Consider the following 24,068-nt stretch of genomic DNA (forward strand, 5'->3'; position numbering starts at 1 on the left):
ATTGGTCCTCTTGATTTGTATCTGATTATTATATGGAGGTATATGTTACTGTGTTGTGACTGACAGCAGTCACTAAAATGAATCTGGAAATTTTGATACTTATATCTTGATAGGTAGATAGAAACTCATTGAAGGTCTTGGAGCTGTTGATTTCTACTTAAACAGTAGATGGCAGTGTTGCTATTAGAGAGTAAGTCTGCAGGAGAAAGAAAGAAAACGGATAGCTCTTCACTATGCAAATTGCCTCTTCTGAGGAAAAGAGGACTTAAACTCTATAGCGCCACCGGTGGAAGTAGCGATCCTACAAGTCACAATCAACCCAAGAGTCGTGCACTATGACTTAGGATAAAAGCCAAATCAGTATCTCAATTCGCAGACACTGTGTTTCGGACTGTTGGCCCTCATCAGTGCGAAGTATGAGAACTGATTTGGCTAGGTGAGAGGCTCTTGACTGGGGTCTAAGGGGTATCGTTTCTCCTTATGGAGAGTGACATACCAGCTGGCTTGTCAAGGTAAGGAGGCTTATTCGCCGTGCAATGCTCCTCTGGGAAATTAAATATGCAAATTGCCTCTTCTGAGGAAAAGAGGACTTAAACTCTATAGCGCCACCCAGGGCCGGCATCAGCACCCGGCGTATCCGGGCAAGTGCCAGGGCCCTGGCGAGACAGGGGGGCCCATTCAAGGCCGGCGTTAAGGGCAGGCAGCTGCCAGTGCCTAGGACCACCGCTCCCCCAGGGGCCCTCAGCTAGTGGCACATCACGGAGCTGACTCGGCAGGGGAGGGGAAGCAGCCGGGGCTGTCTAATTATACTCACCTTCTCCTGGTGGCTGTCGCGGTCCCTGCAGGTCCCCGGCTCCCCAGCTTCTTCCTGTACTGAGCGGTCACATGGTACCGCTCATTACAGTAATGAATATGCGGCTCCACCTTCCATAAGGGTGGAGCCGCATATTCATTACTGTAATGAGCGTTAACGGTGACCGCTCAATACAGGAAGAAGCTGCCAGCGCCGGGAAGCAGGGACTGCACAGCGCCAGCAGCAGGTGAGTATAACAGGGAGGGGGAGCGCTGCACTGCACAATATTCACCCGCTCCGTCTTCCACGTCCTCTGCAGTGACGCTGAGGTCAGAGGGCGCGGTGACATAGTTAGTGCACGCCCTCTGCCTGAGCGTCAGTGCAGAAGATGCTGAAGATGGAGCGGCGGCTGGAACGAGGACAGGTGAATATTGAAAGTGCCGGGGGCCTGAGCGACGGAGAGGTGAGTATGTGATTTTTTTTTTTATCGCAGCAACAGCAAATGGGGCAAGTGTCTGTATGGAGCATCTTATGGGGCCATAACGTGTGTGCAGCACTATATGGGGCAAGTGTCTGTATGGGGCCATAGGGTTTGTGCAGCACTATATGGGGCAAGTGTCTGTATGGAGCATCTATGGGGCCATAACGTTTGTGCAGCACTATATGGGGCAAGTGTCTCTATATACAACATGGCTGTTCTATATACTACGTGGGCTGTGTTATATACTACGTGGGCTGTTATTTGCTACGTGGGCTGTGCTATATACTACGTGGCTGTGTTATATGCTACGTGGGCTGTTATATACTACATGGCTGTGTTATATGCTATGTGCTGTGCTATATACTATGTGGGCTGTGTTATATACTACATGGCTGTATTTATATGCGATCATGAATCGTGGTATGTGTTAAATGGAGGGCCCACTGAGACTCTTTCACCCGGGGCCCTCAAAAACCTGGAGCCGGCCGTGGCGCCACCTGTTGGAAGTAGCGATCCTACAAGTCACATTCAACCCTTTAAAGAGTCGTGCAATATGACTTAGGATAAAAGCCAAATCAGTATCTCAATTCGCAGACACGGTGTTTCGGGCTGTTGGCCCTCGTCAGTGCGAAGCATGAGAACTGATTTGGCTAGGTGAGAGGCTCTGGACTGGGGTCTAAGGGGTATCGGTTCTCCTTATGGAGAGTAACATACCAGCTGGCTTGTCAAGGTAAGGAGGCAAAGTCCTCTTTTCCTCAGAAGAGGCAATTTGCATATTTAATTTCCCAGAGGAGCATTGCACGTCGAATAAGCCTCCTTACCTTGACAAGCCAGCTGATATGTCACTCTCCATAAGGAGAAACGATACCCCTTAGCTCTTCACTGTAAGAGAACAAAGTTTATGCTATTTCAAGGCTTGTTGTTTATAACTAGTTTGTGCGCCACTTGTGACTATATCTGTGGGGCAGCAGGTGATCAGCAAAGCAGGGCGGCACTGCAGTGCACGTCCATAGGTAGAGGGATGAGTGGGAAGGTGGGGCACAGTGATGATCTGCTTCTCCTCCGGCTTCTAAAATGGCGCCACAGAAATAGCAAGATGACGTAGAAAGGGAGATTCCCCGGGCCGCAAACCCATTCCAGCACTATCCTCCAGAGGAGTGGCAACCCCAGAGCCCAGACTAGACAGCAGGAGGTGAGGTGCAACGTTATTTATGCTTCACCCTGTTCTCCTTGCATGCTGGGCCCCGTACACGTGTGTGGCGTATGTTGGGGGAGGTGACCAGGACTTTGTGCTGCGGCTCTGCAGGATGGATCACTTAATTTTGCAGGGGATTCACACATGAGTATCCCAGGGATGCAACGGGACGCCTTCCTCATCTCCCTGATCTTGGTGCGGTCCTGCTCCTACAGAGCCAGAGGAGTGCTTCACGGCATTGTGGCACCCCAGGAGTTCGGGTACCACAGTGGTATTGCCTTCCTCTCGGGGAGGGTGATGCCATGCCTGGAAGTGACAGGGATTCCTTTAACAGTTAACACATACATGCAACATGTCCTGACTCCACGCCAGAAGGGGGAACTCTAGACCCGATTTCAGTGGAACTTCCCTATATATGTTCTGGCGAGGAGGAGTTAGATTAGTCTGTAGAGAGTGTAAAGGAGGAAGAAGCACAGGAGAAGTGAGGAGCTGGAGGGGAGCTACGATTGAACTCCCTCCATGCTGAAGTGCAGGAACCGGACACCGGGAGTCCAAGGCTGTGTGGGATTGTATGCCCCACAGAAGAAACCGGATGGCAGGAGATTAATAGTCGCTTGTCCACATTACACCCGAAGGCACAGCAGCATACAGAGCCCGGAGTCGCTGCAAGTAGGGATACCTGTAAAAAGGCTCACTCTGCCTTCCATGAGGGTACTGTCCTACGACAGAGAGAGAGAGGACCTTGTGTGAAGCCTCAGGCAGCAAGGGATGCACATTACAGTGCAGTAAGGAAGGCTCCCAATCCCACCTGGCTAAGGGGATTCCTAATCGTTTCCAGGCTGTCCAGACCTCACCATCACCTGTGATCCGTACCCTGGACTTTGGCTCCATACCACCAGTAAAAGGTAAAGAGACTGCAACCTTTTGTCCTCTAATTCATTCTGGCAGGACACCGTCTGTCATCTTTACCCACTACATCGGGAGCCCTGGGGATCAAGCTTCACCTGTGGGAAGCCATACCATCCCTTCTGCAGTGCCATGATTTGAAGTGGACCCCTTTAAAAAGCGTTGGTCACCCCTGATCGAATACCACAGGTGGCGTCACAAACATTCTTTATTCAAAACAATTCCTTTAAAGACCTTCCCTTTAACTTGGACACACAGGGTCACGGATTGGGTCGCTGCCACCGTGACTACCCCTTTAACGATAATGACCACCGGACCTGGTACAGAGTATCCCCTAGGCCCTAGCGGGCGCTCCAGCGTCAGGCAGCAAGATGGGTCCCGATGCAGAGATTCGGTCCGCAGTCACCCAAAAATCAGATCTGTCTGTGATCACACCTCCTGCCATGGTAAACACATGTTCTGACGGTCAGGGACGGCGTCAGCACCCGGCGTACCTGGGCAAGTGCCGGGGCCCTGGCAAGACAGGGGGGCCAATTCAGGGCCAGCATTAGGGGCAGGCAGCTGCCGGTGCCTAGGGCCCCCGCTCCCCCAGGGGCCCTCAGCTAGCGGCACATCACGCAGCTGCTATGGGGCCCCTCTGAGGCAGGGGGGCCGCCTGTCGCAAGCACCAACTCCCCCGCTGCCGTTCTGAACTTTACCGGCGTCTGCTGGTAAAGTTCAAAGCAAACGATGGAGGAGAGAGCGTCACCTGACGCTCCCTCTCCCATCATTCCCCACTCTACCTCTGCGGGTGCACGATGATGTCATCGCGCACTCGCTGTGTCAGGCAGTACAGCGGTAGCTGCCGAGGCCGGAGCAGGGAGGGAGCAGCGCGGCGCAGGAACGTTGAGAGGTGAGGAGTGTTTTTTTTCCTGTAACTAACAGTGAGTACTGGAATATGGGGCCATTCTTGGGGGGAGGGTGGCTATGCTGTATACTACATGTCTGTGCTATATACTACATGGCTGTTCTATATACTTCATGGCTGTTCTATATACTACATGGGCCGTGTTATATACTACGTGGGCTGTTATATGCTACGTGGGCTGTGCTATATACTACATAGCTGTTCTATCAACTACGTGGGTTGTGTTATATACTATGTGGCTGTGCTATATACTATATGGGCTGTTATATGCTATGTGGGCTGTGCTATATACTACATGGCTGTTCTAGATACTACGTGGGCTGTTATATGCTACGTGGGCTGTGCTATATACTACGTGGGCCGTGTTATATACTACGTGGGCTGTTATATGCTACGTGGGCTGTGCTATATACTGCGTGGCTGTGTTATATACTACGTGGGCTGTTATATGCTACGTGGGCTGTGCTATATACTACGTGGGCCGTGTTATATACTACGTGGGCTGTTATATGCTACGTGGGCTGTGCTATATACTGCGTGGCTGTGTTATATGCTACGTGGGCTGTTATATACTACATGGCTCTGTTATATGCTACGTGGCTGTGCTATATACTACGTGGGCTGTGTTATATACTACTACGCTGTGTTTATATGCGATCATGAATCGTGGTGTGTGTTAAAGGGGGGGCCCACTGAGACTCTTTCGCCCGGGGCCCTCAAAAACCTGGAGTAGGCCCTGCTGATGGTACACTTTCCACAGGGCAGCACCTCCAAGGTGTAAAGGGCAAGCTTTGGCCATGTGTCCAATTTGGAGACCCATAAGTTAAACGGGCCAGACCCATCATTCAGTATGTGGAGACATGTGAACACATACTCTTCCACCATGTTGTTGAAATTCTCTTGCTCATCGATTTGATCCCTTGAGCTTCTGTTTTGTGGTCTGCTTCTCTTTCTGCGCAGTCACAAGAGACACACCTTTTCTCTGAGTGCTTGGGTTCTGTTTTCTAGCTGCAGTCTGTATACAGGTGTTTTCCTTTGTCCACATATCACCTTTTGGGTGAAGCTTTATTTTCTGCAATCAACTCCACTTTCCTAACAGCTGACAGCTTTCACTCACCCCCTCACCACAAATATAAGGGGTAAACAAGTGGAGTTTCTGCTGCCAGAGACCTCTGTTAGAACACTTTTCACAGTGATGGAGGAGGTTGAAGCCACAGATGCGGTTGATGGATCAGTTTGTGGTTGGCGAGGCCCACTAGTCTGCATTTTAGCAAAGAGAGATTTATGCATGTTCATGTATGTAGTAATCAAATTATTGCAATTTTTGCCTTTACTGAGTCTTCTGCACATTTCGCAGATAACATTAGTTGGGTCATCCTTCACTGTCTCAAAAAAGGCCCAGGCTAAGCAAACCTTGCCGTCCCTGCAAACTGCAGTCTCCCGACTGGTGCTGGACAAAGCCAAGTTGTGGCTGAGGATGCAGTGCTTGTTGTGGTTGCATCACACCGATTAGTGGTCTTTTAGTGTCACCGGTCGGTCCGGGTAATCATACACGGTACACCTAAACAGAATACATTTTTACATCCAGTAACTTACCGCAGACGTCTCACCTGATCACAGACTTTTTTTCTTCTTCATCTTGTCAACCCTTCAAATCAATGTCATAACGCCGTTCACTGCAGAGTTTGCCGTACTGATCACTTCGCCCCTGAAAACAAAAAACTCACATATCTATGCACATTTTCTTGCTGAATAAAAAATCCTCCCCCCTGCGCTGCTGAATACAGACATGCATCCATCATTAATACATGATTAGCTATTGTTCAATCCACAATTGTAAACTGATAATCCACTACTGTACCCCCTGTTAACTATTTAGCTATTTCCCCCCTCACAATATATATGAATTAGCCACTGTTCTTTCCCCCAATTCATCACCAATCACTTTCCTACACCAATCCCCACCACTCCCGTTCCCGCAAATCATTGTAAGTACATAGCCCCTATTCATTAGAATTATATGCCCCTCTAAATCATTATATTTACATGTCCGCCTCCCCCAACTCATTATGTCATATCCTCTATCCTACCCTCCACCCTCAATTTATTATAATATAATATCCTCTTTCCTACCCACCACTATCAATTCGTTATAATATAATGTTCTCTCTCCCACCTCCATTTCATTCCTGGGAATAACCACAAGTTATGAAGAGACATGCTTCAAATAATTAAAAAAAATAAGAAATTGGCGCTATACACCCACCACATGCTATAGAGAGAGAGGTTGTACATAAAGGTTGGTAAAGTAACACACTTCAAAGGATGATACATACACAGGATAAACCAAAAGATCCTAGTGGGAAAAGCCTTCCTAAAGAAGTGTGGAGGACTATAAGAAATAAACAAAATAATACAAAGGCTACCTCTTGTGGGTGATGGTGCCTGCCCCAACACACGCTTAGGCTATTGCCTTCTTCTGGGAGCACTTTTGTTGGCACTTTATCACGATCTTTTGTGTATTGAATTTGGTGTATTTTTGATTCAACCCCATAATTATTGACCCAACCTCCCTATGTATGGATGACTATGTGGTGCCCATAATACTGTATGGAGGATGATACTGCCCGATCTAAAATAAAAAGTCTGCAGTCTCTCTGTGTAACTGCAGATTTTTAAATCCCCCCAGCGCACACACTATGCGGGACAAGGAATCGCCGGTTTCTGAGCAATTACAATAGATATCACTCATGTAATGTAAGAAAAGAAATCTTTGGCATTGTACTATACCTATATTTCTTATCTGTGCATCATGAATCGTGGTATGTGTTAAAGGGACCTTTAAAGGGGAAAAATGACATTCCTGTGCAATCATACTGTAATTACAACAGAAAAGAAAGACAGAATAGGCCATCAAAAGGACCAGAAGAAGAAATACTCATCACCCCTAATATGTTGACTGATGTGAGTAACTAGAAGAAAGAAGTGAAGAGTTAACAATGGCATATGTGACCGATTGACCAAGGAAAGCCAAATGCTCCTATGCAACATAGCCAGCTTCTCCAAAGTGAGGGTGGGGGAGTCCATGGTTTACTAAAATCTTCTGCCGACTGTAATTCTTGCTGCTTTCTTTGCTGTGAAGCTGAACAGAAATTGAATTGATTTACTGAGTACGAGGTCTTTCATGCCTCTGGCGGTGCAGTATTTTTTACTTTCCATACTGCATGCATTTTCTGAGAAGCTAAAGTAAAAAGATTAGCAACTTAAAGGGAAACTGTCCCCGAATTCATGTTACCCAAACTGCTTACAGCATCAATCAGTCTGACAGTGTTATTGGAGCCATGTATGTTTTAAGCAGAATAGCTGCAGTATTTGAGCGAAAACATGCTTCTAAAAGCCAGCTAGAGACCTTGTGACTCGGAAGACATGTCTAAGGGTACCGTCACACTATACGATTTACCAACGATCACGACCAGCGATACGACCTGGCCGTGATCGTTGGTAAGTCGTAGTGTGGTCGCTGGAGAGCTGTCACACAGACAGCTCTCCAGCGACCAACGATGCCGAGGTCCCCGGGTAACCAGGGTAAACATCAGGTTACTAAGCGCAGGACCGCGCTTAGTAACCCGATGTTTACCCTGGTTACCAGCGTAAAAAAACAAACAAACACTACATACTTACATTCCGGTGTCTGTCCCTTGCCGTCTGCTTCCCGCACTCACTGACTGCCGGCCGTAAAGTGAAAGCACAGCACAGCGGTGACGTCACCGCTGTGCTCTGCTTTCACTTTACGGCCGGCAGTCAGTGAGTGCGGGAAGCAGACGGCAAGGGACCTGACGGACACCGGAATGTAAGTATGTAGTGTTTGTTTTTTTTTACATTTACGATGGTAACCAGGACAAACATCGGGTTACTAAGCGCGGCCCTGCGCTTAGTAACCCGATGTTTACCCTGGTTACAAGCGAACGCATCGCTAGATCGGTGTCACACACACCGATCCAGCGATGACAGCGGGAGATCCAGCGACGAAAGAAAGTTCCAAACGATCTGCTACGACGTATGATTCTCAGCAGGATCCCTGATCGCTGCTGCGTGTCAGACACAGCGATATCGTATGGATATCGCTGGAACGTCACGAATCGTACCGTCGTAGCGACAAAAGTGCCACTGTGTGACGGTACCCTAAGAGTCAGGATCCTGCCAGACCATTTATCCAAGTTGTGCAGGGAGGCTAGAAGCTAGTGGGGGTCTGACTCTTGGGACTAGTCACCTCGGCTTCATGGTTCTCGGCTGACTATCAAGGCAACCGTTCACATTAGACTAATGTTGAGGAACTTCCGCCATAAACAAATTGAGCTGAAACACTCTGGATCAGGCATGTCAAATTTTGGACAGCAAATCACTTTGTTCTCCTGGAGATTAGGCACCGGTGAAGATGTCTGTCACCGGGTTTCTTATAAAGGACACAGGAGCTCTCGTGTATAGGAGATAGAGCCGAGATAGCCGTCAGGCCGAACAACCAGCCAAAGCATTGATTGACCATCAGTCATCTAATGTATATGGCTGATGTTAAAAGTATGTTTCCTTTCAAACACTGTCGCGTTTCAGATTAAAATATACATACAGTTGTGGCCAAAAGTATTGACACCCCTGCAATTCTGTCAGATAATACTCAGTTTCTTCCTGAAAATGATTGCAAACACAAATTCTTTATTATTATCTTCATTTAATTTGTCTTAAATGAAAAAAAAAATTGTCCTAAAGCCAAATTGGATATAATTCCACACCAAACATAAAAAAGGGTGTGGACAAAAGTATTGGCACTTGGAAAAATCACGTGATGCTTCTCTAATTTGTGTAATTAACAGCACCTGTAACTTACTTGTGGCACCTAAAAGGTGTTGGCAATAACTAAATCACACTTGCAGCCAGTTGACATAGATTAAAGTTGACTCAACCTCTGTCCTGTGTTCTTGTGTGTACCACATTGAGCATGGAGAAAAGAAAAAAGACCAAAGAACTCTCTCAGGACTTGAGAAACCAAATTGTGAGGAAGCATTAGCAATCTCAATGCTACAAGTCCATCTCCAAAGTCCTGAATGTTCCTGTGTCTACCATGCGCAGTGTCATCAAGAAGTTTAAAGCCCATAGCACTGTGGCTAACCTCCCTAGATGTGGACGGAAAAGAAAAATTGACAAGAGATTTCAACGCAAGATTGTGGAGATGTTGGATAAAGAACCTCGACTAACATCCAAACAAGTTCAAGCTGCCCTGCAGTCCGAGGGTACAACAGTGTCAACCCGTACTATCTGCCGGCATCTGAATGAAAAGGGACTGTATGGTAGGAGACGCAGGAAGACCCCACTTCTTACCCCGAGACATAAAAAAGCCAGGCTGGAGTTTGCCAAAACTTACCTGAAAAAGTCTAAAACGTTTTGGAAGAATGTTCTCTGGTCAGGTGAGACAAAAGTAGAGCTTTTTGGGCAAAGGCATCAACATTGAGTTTACAGGAGAAAAAAAGAGGCATTCAAAGAAAAGAACACAGTCCCTACAGTCAAACATGGCGGAAGTTCCTGATGTTTTGGGGTTGCTTTGCTGCTTCTGGCACTGGACTGCTTGACCGTGTGCATGGCATTATGAAGTCTGAAGGCTACCAACAAATTTTGCAGCATAATGTAGGGCCCAGTGTGAGAAAGCTGGGTCTCCCTCAGAGGTCATGGGTCTTCCAGCAGGACAATGACCCAAAACACACTTCAAAAAGCACAAGAAAATGGTTTGAGAGAAAGCACTGGAGACTTCTAAGGTGGCCAGCAATGAGTCCAGACCTGAATCCCATAATAGAACACCTGTGGAGAGATCTAAAAATGGCAGTTTGGAGAAGGCGCCCTTCAAATATCAGGGACCTGGAGCAGTTTGCCAAAGAAGAATGGTCTAAAATTCCAGCAGAGCATTGTAAGAAACTCATTGATGGTTACCGGAAGTGGTTGATCGCAGTTATTTTGGCTAAAGGTTGTGCAACCAAGTATTAGGCCTCTTTTCCACTTGCGAGAAAAATGGACGAGTGCAATCCGATAAAAAATCGGATTGCACTCAGACCAATGTTATTCAATAGGTGACATTCCATTTGTGATTTTTTTCTCAGCTGAAATCGGACTGAGAAAAAAATCGCAGTATGCTGCGATTTGCTGCGAGTGTCGGACGAGACTCGCCAATGAAAGTCAATGGGTGTGAGAAAAAAACGCATGGAATACGGACCATCCGTATTCCATCCGTTTTTTACGGATACCTTACCATTCTGTGGCATAGGACACTGTACATAGTCCTGTAAATGACTGTATAAAAATAGTTGCAGAGAAAAAAAACGGATTGCATACTGATGTCATACGGATGTAAAACGGATGGTGCGATTAAAAAAATCGCATTGAACTCGCATGACAAACGCATACTTTTCATCCCTTTTTTTCGGTCCAGATTACGGACCGTTTTTTTTTCTTTCAAGTGGAAAAGAGGCCTTAGGCTGAGGGTGCCAATACTTTTGTCTGGCACATTTTGGGAGTTTTGTGTGAAATGATCAATGTTTTGCTTCATTCTCTTTTGTGTTTTTTCATTTAAGACAAATTAAATGAAGATAATAATACCAATGAATTTGTGATTGTAATCATTTTCAGGAAAAAACTGAGTATTATCTGACAGAATTGCAGGGGTGTCAATACTTTTGGCCACAACAGTAGCTGCAATAACTCAGCCAGTAAAGACTCCGTAGACTAGCATGTGGGCTTGTAGAGAACTCCTCTGATCCATGGAATGAGGAGATTGCTAGGACAATAAAAATAAGGCTATGTGCCCATGATCAGGAACTGCTGAGGGTTTGACGCTGCGTATTTATGCAGAATCAAACCTGCAGCGGCCAGATGTTGCAGCATAGTGGATGGGATTTCCAGAAATCCCATGTCCAATATGCGTACATAGTAGCCTGTGGATCACCCGCGGATACTGACATGCGGTGCGTCTATCGAGACTGCAGCATGTGAATATCTCTAGTGGCGATGCTAGTTTCCGCAACAGAAATTACATCAATAGAAATTTGTTGAATGCTGTAAATCCACATGGTTGTTAACTTTTTTGTGTGGTATTATAGGTATAAACATTCAAATTTTGAAAATTGCTAATTTATTTAACCCCTTGTTGACAGAGCCAATTTGATACTTAATGACCAAGCCAATTTTTACAATTCTGACCACTGTCACTTTATGAGTTTATAGCTCTGAAACGCTTCAACGGATCTCACTGATTCTGAGACTGTTTTTTCGTGACACATTGTACTTCATGTTAGTGGTAACATTTATTCGATATAACTTGTGTTTATTTATAAAACAAAAATTAAATTTGGCTAAAAATTTTGTGCCCTTAAATCAGAGAGGTGTCACACAAAACAGTTAATAAAAATAACATTTCCCATGACTTTACATCAGCACAATTTTGGAAACATAATTTTTTTTGTTAGGACCTTCCTTATAAGGGTTAAATAACCTTGGACTGACTGTCCACCCCTCACACTCCACCTGACGAAGCTGCCTCTGCAGCGATATGCGTGGGGCTCCTCTCACCTCTCCCTGGTCCCGGTACTGCTTCCTTCTTATCATGGACATCATGCCATCTTTGGTTTGACTCCCTGACTGCTCTTTTTAGGTGATATATGCTGATTCCCTATAGCCCACACTGGTGTCCTTGCAGTATTTATTACCAATTTACTTTGTTTTAGCCCTACTTATAGGCTATTATACCTTGGACTGTTTACCATATTAATTTCTTCTTGGCTCCCACATTACATGCATATATTGTATACACTCCTTTACATTCCAGCAGCCGTTTTTCCCCAACTGCTTCCACCTGCTTATGATTTTTCATGTTGGGCCCACCATTTTGCATGCACTTTATCACCGTTCTTGGGGAGGCCCATCTATGGTTACTGATATTGTTTGATATTGTGTATACTGCATACCTTGTATTGGTTGTTTTTTTTGTCTGAGTCGCCCTTGCAGGAAGGTCCAATTTATATACAACTCTGTATATAGACCCTATGGTATGTTCATGAGTTTGTTCATCTGTGTCACGGTTCATACTGATTCATATATCGACTCCATATATTCCAGGGATGTGATTGTGATTCTATGTAGATGGGAGGAGCTAGAGGCCAAGCCCCTCCCTCATCCTGTCCCATCTACACTGAATACAGATTTTACCTCAGAATTGAGAATTTTGATAACGACTGATTAGATATATTACAAAGTTTCATATTTTCATGTGTACTATTGATTTAATAAATATTAGTTATGAGGGAACGTGCGCAGATGAGGTGCTTTCCAAACATGCTAAGGTACTAACCGAGTGACTTCAGTGTGCTGGGAAAATATGTTGGAGCCGTCGCGGCTGCATCTCGCCTGTTTGTTAGACAACCGCAACACATGCAGGGATTGCCTAACAGCCGTGAGACATGCAGGCGCGGGGACTCTAACTTCAGCATGCTCGAAAAATTAGATAATCAAGTTAGCACTTGAGCATGGTCAGATAACCCCATATCCAAGCAGGTTCGCTCACCACTAATAAATATTAAATTGACGGTTACTCTTTAAGGCTGGATTCAGATGGCTGTATTTCACAGTCGGTGTACGAACCACAATGCCATGACTGACTGAGGGTCCTACGCCGAACCTGGAAAGTTTGAGTTTCTATGAACTTCAGTGTGTCTGGGTGTGGCGGTCCAAATACAGACCGTGAAATATAGCCGTCAAAGGGCTGTTTCAGATATCCGTGATAATAGGTCTGATGTCGGGCTGCAATGCAGGGGCTGGATGCACCTCTCCTGACCCGAGCGTGACAGTATCATAGGAATATATGAAGTTATCACATTCGGGTCAGGAGAATTGCAGCTAGCCCCTGCATTGCAGCCCGATCATAACGAACATCTGAAGCAGCTCCAAGAGTCATAAACAGCCATTCTTCCATGGTTGATGTCGCAGGGAGAGTTGAGCGAATATGATCGGCAGCGAATATTGTTTTTGCAATATTCGAACACAACCGAACATCATTAGAGTCAATGAGAGCAGAAAATACGGAATATGTGTGGAACCGATCATCAAACATAAATTCGGCATGAATAGGGTACCAATATGGCACGAATATGGAAAATTCAGATTCAACGACCGAATCCAAACAAATTCGCTCAACTCTAGTCGCGGGTACTGGAATTTACAAAAGGTCCTCATTCCCGTCTTGGGGTAATTAGTGATGAGCTAATATACTCGTTACTTGAGATTTCCCAAGCACGCTCCGGTGTCCTCCGAGTATTTTTTCGTGCTCGGAGATTTAGTTTTCCTCACCTCAGCTGAATGATTTGCATCTGTTAGCCAGCATAAGTACATGTGGGGGTTCCCTAGCAACCAGGCAACCCCCACATGTACTTATGCTGGTTAACAGATCTAAATCATTCAGCTGCGGCGATGAAAACTAAATCTCCGAGCACTAAAAAATACTCGGACACCAGAGCATGCTCGGGAAATCTCGAGTAACGAGTATATTCGCTCATCACTAGGGGTAATCAATCAAGTAAAAAATAGACGTTTCTATGAACCACCCACTTGGGACTCTTCAGCCGAGTAGCTCCACTTCTAGGACTAAAAGTAGGTAATTAACATAGAAGTAATTTTTGTGCCTACTGCAGCTTCTATTATTACTTATACGGACACGTATAGGATGCTATTCAGCTACGCTAAAAGGCAGTGATGGGTTAGATGGGTTTTAACAAGAGTAATTAGTAGGCAGACACCAAAGGATATTTTCTTCTGGAATTTTGCTCCTAAATCAAGAGTAGAGCGACTGTACATAAGTACAACTATATACAGACTTGCTGATTTAATGAAAATGCCTCCTAGCTAAAACAAGGAGCGCTGCTATTAATCATAGTTACAGGCGGGCTCAGTGCTTCCCTCTGAGTTTTCCCTCCTTGTACTGCAAATCAGATGTCATGATAGCCAATAAGTAATAATTTTTCATCTGCGCGATGCAGTCAGCACAGAAACTTTAATTTATGGCTGTGGAACCATTTTTCCAGACTCATTAACTTTTATAATGCAACAATATTCATTCCGATATTGAAAGTGCAGCAGAAGCAATTTAGGAGCCACAACCGTTCATCAGGAGTTTGTAATTGAAAAGATGTGCTTTCTAATTTACGACTTTTCGTTTGAGAGGGGGTAGGGGTGCAGTCTAGTGTTGATAACCAAGGCAGTATCCTTGGGTTTAATTCAGAAGGTGAAATAATAAGGTAGAGCGCAAGAACAATGTCAATTGGGCTGTAGCAAGTGTGTTGCTAGGGATGGGTAGGTGTCCGTTACAGGGTGCTGATAGGTTACACGTATTTGTGGATATTTGTGGACTCTGCAACCTCAAATACCTGAGTCAGTGTCGTCAGAGGGGCTTGACTTCATGAAAGGATAATCATTAGCATAAGGACTGCATGTCCAGTAGATTCATTCACATGCATACATGTAATAGGTTGCCAATTACTGGCAATAAAGGATTTATTGGTTACCACTGTGGCCACTGAGTGCCTCCAGCAGTCACGCGTCCCTGTACCTATTGCTCTGTCTGGATGGACATGAGATTATTTGTAGTCATTCATTGGTTGTAGAGATGACATGTTGGTAATAGCTGCGGCTGGTATGTGGTTACGGGGGCATCTGTGGCTGGCATGCTTGTGCGGGAATCCCTGCAGCTGACACTTTTGGGTCTATCTGTGGTTGGCATGTTGCCCTGGGGTCATCCGTTGCACTCTTGTGTGGGCACCTGTGACTTCCATGCTGTTTTGGGAGCAGTTATAGCTGGAGTTTGTGCGGTTATGGCGTCATCTGTGATTAGTGAATACAAAAATGGGGCCCCCTGGTCAGTAATAGTGCCTTCAAGGTTCAAGGGCACACAATCACAACATTAGGTCCACTAAAGTGATGTAGGAGGTAAAAAGAGACAGATTTACAAATAGATGTAGACCCTTTTTCTTATTCTCTTAGGTCATATTGATTTGTCATTCTAGGAAAAGCGCTCAAAACCCCCAAGGCTTAATACCCATAATTTTGGATATAGGGGAGAAACTAGGTAAGTAACAAAAGAAAACTGGGTGAGAAGAAATGTGACTTAAAAGGGCACTGGAAACCATATAAGAAACTATAAACGAATTTGTTCCTGCAACCACAAGTGTGACAAGATCTCTTCTCTGACATATAATTCTATAATGAATACTCATTTTAGGATAGCCATTTTTATTAGGGTGGTTAAAAAAGCACCCTTTATTCTTCTTCTTAAAAATGCTCTTTACTTAACCTCCCAGGGTCCAGTGTGGTGTGTCTGGTGCTGCCCCGGCGATTGCATATAGGCTGCAGCAGTGATGTCATATCAACAGCGCTGCAGCCAATCACTAAGCTCAGTGGCTCTGTAGATGTACATGGTATGAACCACAAAGCTCAATGATTGGGTGCAGCACAGTCAATGTGATGTCACTGCTGCAGCCAAACGACAGAGAACAGTGCAGTGCTGGAGACACAGCGCTTCATTCAGGGAGCGCAGGTATGGTTTATCTGATTTTTTTTTTTTTCTGTACACAGGCAGGGAAAACGTTTCCAAAAGTTTAAATAGGGTTAAGACTTCATTTTACATTTCAAAATGCAAAAGCTTACCTTCCAGCACTGATAATATTAGGAAATTACTAAGAATATATGGAAAAAAATTGAATTCATAATATTGGAATTTCTTGCAGATGTGAGATGTACTGTACAAAGTGTTTTTATGGTTTCTTCATCTTTAAATACACACTACATACAGTATGTGATAGACATAAGCGGAGATTTTTTCACATCTCCAACAATGCCATACAACAAAATTTAAGGTAAATGCCAAAATTCTGTGCCAATTCTATGACACGTGATTATTGGGTTTGAATTTTTCTGATACAAAGCCCCAAGTTACTTGTATATGCATATATTAGAAATGTAACAAGCTGACTACCTGCAGGCGCCACTAGAGGGAGCTTAGGAGGGGACTGCATTCTGTTATACAGTAAAAGTTCTAAAGCGCCCTCTAGTGGAAGCTACAGGCATGCAGAATTTGTATTCCTCCTGTGTATGTAGGAGGCCGGGAGCGCTGAAACAGAAGAACAGAGCTTCTACCGCTATGAAGATAAATTGATAAAGACTAACATCGCAATGTTTTGAATCTAAAATGATAAAAAAAAAAATGTAGATTCAATTTAAGTTGAGCATCCATGCGAGCAGCAAAGTCTCTTTATTCTTCATTAGTGCAGTCATTTTTATTTTATTATAATAAGATGTAAAAAAACCAAAAAGTAATTGAAACAGTCTGCTATATGTACTGGTATTTTTCAGACTTTCACCAGATTGTCCTCTTCACATTGGCCCAGATGGAACGTTTCAAGCCTTGGGCGACTTTTACTTCTTCCCAGTCTAGTTTTGTGTCGGGAATCTCTCCTTCAGGCTCCGGGACGGTAGAGAGTGCTCCTTGAGGTGAGGCCACAATACGAGGTAAAGGGCCACATTCGTCCCTGAACTCCACCACATGCAGGCCTTTCTTGTTGGCCAGGTCTTGATGGGTCTCCTGTTTCATAAAGCGAACACCGTTAGAAAACCACATTGACATGATATTGCTATTAATAATCGCTGAACGTCATTTAATCCCCTTGGGTCATTGTGTCAGTTTGAAGATAATTCCTTGACTTTGGAAGGCATTATATTGTCTCCACATGGGCCAAATAGGCAGTAGTCAGGAACCACCTCCATAGACGGTGCTGAAGCCTTAAAGGAGTTTTCACCTTGTTTGATTCCTCATTTAGTTGTAAAGGACTTTTCTCACCATCTCCATGTCTAGTGCTGTCTCTGTTGCTGGTCCATGGTGTTTGGCTGCAGCCATAACATCACATTGAAGCCAGTGCAGACAATCGGCGAGTTCAGCAGTTTGTGCAGTCTACATTGGACACAACAACTGAGCTGAGTGATTGGCTGCAGCGCTGTTGACGTGACCTCAGCGCTGAGACAACGACAGTCACCAGAGAACTGGAACTGGGGAGCGAGAGTAAAGCAGAACTGTTTTTTTTTTATGACAAACTGAAGTCAGGATTCCTGACCACAGAAAACCCCTTTAATATGAGAATATTGTTATTTAAGATTGTTTTTTTATTTATAGGAATCTTAAAATGTGAGTACTCCAGAATAGAACCTGAATATATCACTTTTATCTCAGCTCTTGGTCAATTTCCATAATGAGAGGCAGAATTGTCCCACCTGATGATTAAAGGTACCTTCACATTAAACGATATCGCTAGCGATCCGTGACGTTGCAGCGTCAGTTTGACACACAGCAGCGATCAGAATCCTGCTGTGCTGTCGTTGGTCGCTGCAGAAAGTCCAGCACTTTATTTCGTCGCTGGACTTCCTGCTGACATCGCTGAATCGGCGTGTGTGACGCCGATTCAGCGATGTCTTCGCTGGTAACCAGGGTAAACATCGGGTAACTAAGCGCAGAGCCGTCACCGCTCTGCTTTCCGGCCGCTGTGCTCACAGCCAGTACAGAGAAGCAGAGCGCCGGAGGACAGACAGCAGAAGGTAAGTATGAAGCGTTTGTTTTTTTTACTTTTAGGATGGTAACCAGGGTAAACATCGGGTTACTAAGCGCGGCCCTGCGCTTAGTAACCCGATGTTTACCCTGGTTACCGGCATCATTGGTCGCTGGAGAGCGGTCTGTGTGACAGCTCTCCAGCGACCAAACAGCGACGCTGCAGCGATCCGGATCGTTGTCGGTATCGCTGCAGCGTCGCTTAGTGTGACGGTACCTTAAGGCTAGGTGCACACCTTTCAGATTTGGTGCGGTTTTTGTCTCAAAAGGATTTGTGACAAAACCTGAAGAAAAACCTGATGCCAGCAAAGTGAATAAGAAACCTGAAGCGTCATGCACACGTTGAGTATTTTGACTTGTAGATTTGGCGCAAAACACTAATCTGCAGCGTGTCAATTCTCTGTGCATTTTTGCCAGCGTTTTCAATATTGACTTCACTTAAATCAAAAATGCACCAAAACGCGTCAATAACGCACGCTTTTGCTGCTGCATTTGTCCTGCCAAGAGATGCAGATATGGGGTAGAAATTGGACTCAATGTGTGCACATAGCCAATGAGTCGCAGCATGAGAAGGAGCCTGGAGTGCGGCTTCCATGGTCATTCTACAAATTCTGGTAGGAGACGTACAAACAGATACATATTCACAGCTCACATATCAGGAAATGAACCAGAGCAATAGTTTTGTAATGAAAACAATAAAATCTTTCTAGAAAATAAATTAAAAAAATTAAACGTTTAAGTAGTCTCGCGGTACTCATAACACCCGTAAGTTCAGAGCATAGGTGGGGAAGGAGAGCTATAGTAGGTTTTGGACCACCCCAATGTAAACCTGGCAACTATTTTGAATTTTTGTGTGTAAAACATTATTCTAACCATGCAAATTAGGAGTTTTCAAAATTTAGAAATATTTTTGGCCCAATATTTGCTCTACTGATACACTGACCGTACTGATTCTTATCTGCTCCCATGATGCCCATGTCCTTGGACCTCCATTGCTCAATCCACTTGAATCATCACCCATAGTGGCCACGGTCACATCACTGGAGGTGGCTTTTTGCTATTTGCCGTGACAATGTCACCATGAAGAAGCAGTCACTGCTGTTTAGAGGCACATGAGGGGTTATCTCCATGGATGGCCATTACCACAGCAAACTGATGATGAGATATGGAGAAACTCCAAAGACAGTGACTAGAGTGGAGCAAAAAAAAATTGCATAACCCTGGTCTACAGGAACACGTCAGTAATCTGTGGGTGCCGGACCAGAGCCCTGCGAACCGCCCCCTAGCTGCCATTATCCCCAGCAGCTCTGATTAGTAGGCCCAACCTGACGTCACACGTGTGTTTCAACAATGAGGCCGAACTGTGCCTACTAAGGCTACTTTCACACTAGCGTCGGCCTCGGCCCGTCACAGTGCGTCGGGCCAAGGTACCGATGCATACTGTGAACTAAAATCACAACGGGGGCAGTGGATGCAGATTTTCCACGCATCCGCTGCCCCATTGTGAGTTGCGGGGAGGATGGGGTGGAGCTTCGGCCGCGCATGCGCGGTCGAAAGTAGCGGACACAACGCACAAAAAAAGTTACATGGAACGTGTTTTGTGCCGGCGGTCCGCCAAAATACGGTGCATCCGTCGTGCGACGGATGCGATGTGTGGCAATCCGTCGCTAATTAAAGTCTGTGGAGAAAAACGCATCATGCGGGCAATTTTGCAGGATGCGTTTTTTCTGTAAAACGACGCATTGTGACGTGCGTCGTACGACGCTAGTGTGAAAGTAGCCTAATAAGAGGAGGCGCCACAGATCCCGTCAGGTAGGAGGAGGTTCGCAGGACTCTGGTCTGGCGGCTACAGACTAATAACGTGGCCTCTAGTCCAGGGTCCTGGAAATGTTTCTGCTCAACTCTAATACTGACAGCACAAAATGGGACGGGAATCACTAAGCAGGTGACAAAGATATTTGTGGGTGGATTCACAAGACCATGCACTATGTGCAGAACTGTTAGTTTTTTGACCATATCATCATTTTTATGCAGATTTTCCAGCTCCAAGCTGTATAAATGTGAATGCTTATTGGGTATAGCAGATCAGGTGATGTGTATTTGGGTCATGAGGGAGAATGAGGCCTAAAGATACAACACCCTTCATTAAGGTGTTCAGAATTATTAGTGTATGTGCACACGTTGCGGCATGGTGTGCGGATTTTTCAGCACTGTTTTTGGGAAATCCGCATGTAAACCGCACTGTGGATATACAGCGGAATTACCGTGGTTTTTGTGCAGATTCCACCTACGGTTTTACCACCTGCGGATTTCTCTTGTGGAGCAGGTGTAAACTGCTGCGGAATCCGCACAAAGAATCGACATGCTGCGGAAAAAACAAAGCTGCGTTTCCGCACGTTTTTTTCCGCAGAATGTGCACTGCAGATTTTGTTTTCCATACATTTACATGGTACTGTAGAACGCATGGAAAACATCTGCAGATCCGCAACGTCAAATCCGCAGCAAAATCCGCAGCGTGTGCACATAGCCGTAGGCAACTTGTTTTCTTCATGCAAAACTGGCCAAAAAAGATTTCACCAACTCTGAAAAGTCAAAAAAATTGTTACAGATGGATGCAGCACTCTTGCAATTACTAAAATATTGTGGCGTGATCACAGAACCATCAAAGGTTTTGTTGCAAATGGTTAACACGGTCGCAAAAAACACGCTGAGAAAAAAAAAAAAAAGCACAATAACTGGCAAAGATCTGAAAAGAATTGAACATGAAGTGCCCAGGAACCCATTGTCCTCCAGCGCCGTCATATTCCAGAACTGCGACCTCCCCGGCGTGCCCAGAAGTACAAGGTGCTCAGAGACATGGCCGAGGTAAGGAAGGATGAATCTAGACCATCACTGAGCAATACACTGAACATAAAACTTCAAGACTGGGCCAAGAAATAACTGAAAATAGATTTTTCGAAGTTTTATTGACTGATGAGATGAAAGTGACACAGACCACTTTGACTTAGACACCAATAAGATGAAGGTGGGGTACAGCTATGTGCTGGTATTATTGAAGATGAGCTAGTTCGACCTTTTTGGGATGAAGATGGAGTCAAAATCAACTCCCACACTACTGCCAGTTTTTAGAAGACATTTTCTTAAATCGGCGGTACAGGAAAATTCTGCACCTTTCAATAAAAAGCGCCATGGAATAAATGGCGCTATAAAAATGTATAATAATAATAATTTTTATGCAGGACAATGCTCCTTCACATGCATTGAAGTCTACACTGTCTGGCTACCCAGTGAAGGCCTGAAGATAAAAGAATAATGACATGGCTCCTTCCTCACCTGACTTAAACCCTACTGAGAACGTGTGGGCCCTTCTTAAACGGGAGATTTACAGTGAAGGAAAACAGTACACCTCTCTGAACAGTGTCTGGGAGGCTGTGGTTGGTGGCCAAAAAGTGGATTATGAACAGATTAAGAAACTGACGGACCAGACTCAATGGACGGACGACTTGTGGGCTTTATTCAAAAGAAGGGTGGCTACATTGGTCACTGATATTTTTTTTTTTTGGAAATGTCAGAAATGTATTTTTGTACAGTTTTGTGTTGTTTCATTATTATTCTCACCGGAACAGATGAAAATAAAGTGAGATGGAAAAATTTAGGTTTTTCTTTTAGAGGAGTAATAATTTTGCACACTAATATTTTCCCAACAATTCTGCAGACCGATATTTTACTGGGAAAGATAAAGCCTCATTTTTTACTTTCTTAAATATTCAGTTTTCAGGTTAGTTAAACCTTTGGGCACGCTGACCGCACTGGAGTTGTGCAATAATAAAATTAGTAATCAAAAACATAAATTGCCTAATAATTGCGCACACAGTGTTTTATCTCGTATGTATTAAGGCCACATGTCCTAGCTCAACTACGAGTTCACATGATTCCTGGGACAGAAAGCCTGCAACATCAATTGGCATGCTGCAGATTTCTACTATGTACAGCGCGACAATTACCATGAAGATTCTCTTATGCACTTTTTAGGAGATTTAGAAAAATCGTACTCATGTTCCTTGTGTTGTATACCATGGTAACAATTCTATATATATATATATATATATATATATATATATATATATATATATATATATATATATATATATATATATATATATATATATATTTACTTTAAAATTCACGGGGACATACCTGCTGCGCCAGGCCCAAGAAGAGCGCCCTTGTGATGTTAAGCATATTACATGAACCACTCACTTTGGCATACATGTCTTGGATACCAATTAACTTGCAAATGGTAATAATGGCTCTATGACAATGAAGACCATATCCTAAGAAAGAAAAACATAAGAATACAGGTTAAATAATGAGAAATATTTGATCTCTTCTCTAAGAGCCTGCAATACATGGGAACCTGAGAGCAGTTCTAACTCTGCAGGGGGAGATTGGAGAACTGGAGGTCTGGAAATCTGTGTGTGTATATACTGTGTATATACTGCTCTGGCAAAAATTAAGAGACCACTGCAAAATGTTCAGTTTGTCTGATTTTTCTCTTTTATAGGTATATTTTTGAGAAAAATGTAAATTGTTCATTTATTCTATAAACTTCTGACAACATGTCTGAAGTTCTAAGCAATAAATTTTGCATTTTTTTTCTAAAAAGGAGAAATGGTCAAAATTAAAAAAAAAAACACTGCTTTCAGACCTCAAATAGTGCAAAGAAAACAAGTTCATAACCATTTAGAAACAACAATACTAATGTTTTAACTCAGGAAGAGTTCAGAAATCAATATTTGGTGGAATAACCATGATTTTTAATCACAGCTTTCATGCGTCTTGGCATGCTTTCCACCTGTCTTTCACACTGCTTCTGGCGCAAACATGTAAGCAGTTCTTCTTTGTTTGATGGCTTGTGACTATCCATCATCCTCTTGATTACATTCCAGAGGTTTTCAATGGGGTTCAGGTCTGGAGATTGGGCTGCCCATGACAGGGGTTGGATGAGGTGGTCTCTTAATTTTTGCCAGAGCTGTGTATGTATGTGTATGTATGTATGTATGTATGTATGTATATAGACCAAAAGTTTGGACACATCTTCTCATTTAAAGATTTTTCTGTATTTTCATGATTATGAAAATTGAAAATTCACATTGAAGGTATCAAAACTATGAATTTACACATGTGAAATTATATACCGTATATACTCGAGTATAAGCCGAGATTTTTAGCCCAAATTTTTGGGCTGAAAGAGCCCCTCTCGGCTAATACTCGAGTCACGGTCGGCGGCAGGTTCGGCAGGTGAGGGGGAGAGGGCGCTGAGGCATACTTACCTAGTCCCGGCGATCCTGACGCTGCCCCTGCCGTCCCACGGTCTTCGGGTGCTGCAGCTTCTTCCCCTCTTCAGCGGTCACGTGGGACCGCTCATTAGAAAAATGAATATGGACTCCACTTCCATAGGGGTGGAGCCGCATATTAATTTCTCTAATCAGCGGTAACGGTGACCGCTGATAGAGGAAGAGGCTGCGGCACCGAAGACCAGCTGTCCAGGAGAAGGAGCGGGATGCTAGGAGCAGGTAAGTATGTCATATTTACCTATCCCCGTTCCACACGCCGGGAGTCGCTCCATCTTCCCGACGCCGCTACATCTTCCCGGCGTCTCTCCGCTCTGACTGTGCAGGTCAGAGGGCGCGATGACGTACTAGTGTGCGTGCCGCCCTCTGCCTGATCAGTCAGTGCGGAGAGACGCCGGGACGGGACGCCAGGAGCTGCAAGCAAGAGAGGTGAGTATGGCTTTTTTTTATTTATTGCAGCAGCAATGGCAGATCTTTCTATGGTACATCAATGGGGCAATAATGAACGGTGCAGAGCACTATATGGCAGAGCTATGGGACAAAAATGAACGGTGCAGAGCACTATATGGCACAGCTATGGGGCAAAAATGAACGGTGCAGAGCACTATATGGAACAGCTATGGGGCAAAAATGAACGGTGCAGAGCACTATATGGCACAGCTATGGGGCAATAATGAACGGTGCAGAGCACTATATGGGGCACAGCTTTATATGGAGCATCTATGGGGCAATAATGAACTGTATGGAGCATTAT

The 24,068-nt window shown here is 44.6% G+C and overlaps 1 protein-coding gene across 3 annotated transcripts in view; it reads right to left on the reverse strand.

Moving 5' to 3' along the window:
- Nucleotides 1-16,580: 16,580 nt before the first annotated feature.
- Nucleotides 16,581-24,068, reverse strand: part of MRPS5 (mitochondrial ribosomal protein S5) — a 129,126-nt gene continuing 121,638 nt past the window's right edge. For all 3 annotated transcript variants that reach the window (XM_069768999.1, XM_069769000.1, XM_069769001.1), the window contains exons 10-11: nt 22,158-22,294; nt 16,581-16,946 (exon numbers count right to left, since the gene is read on the reverse strand). In XM_069768999.1, coding sequence (XP_069625100.1) covers nt 16,722-16,946; nt 22,158-22,294 — 362 coding nt within the window. In that variant the 3' untranslated portion in view covers nt 16,581-16,721. The remainder of the gene's footprint in view (nt 16,947-22,157; nt 22,295-24,068) is intronic.

Source organism: Ranitomeya imitator, chromosome 5 (genome assembly GCF_032444005.1).
Source record: "Ranitomeya imitator isolate aRanImi1 chromosome 5, aRanImi1.pri, whole genome shotgun sequence".
In the NCBI taxonomy this organism is placed as follows: Eukaryota; Metazoa; Chordata; class Amphibia; order Anura; family Dendrobatidae; genus Ranitomeya; species Ranitomeya imitator.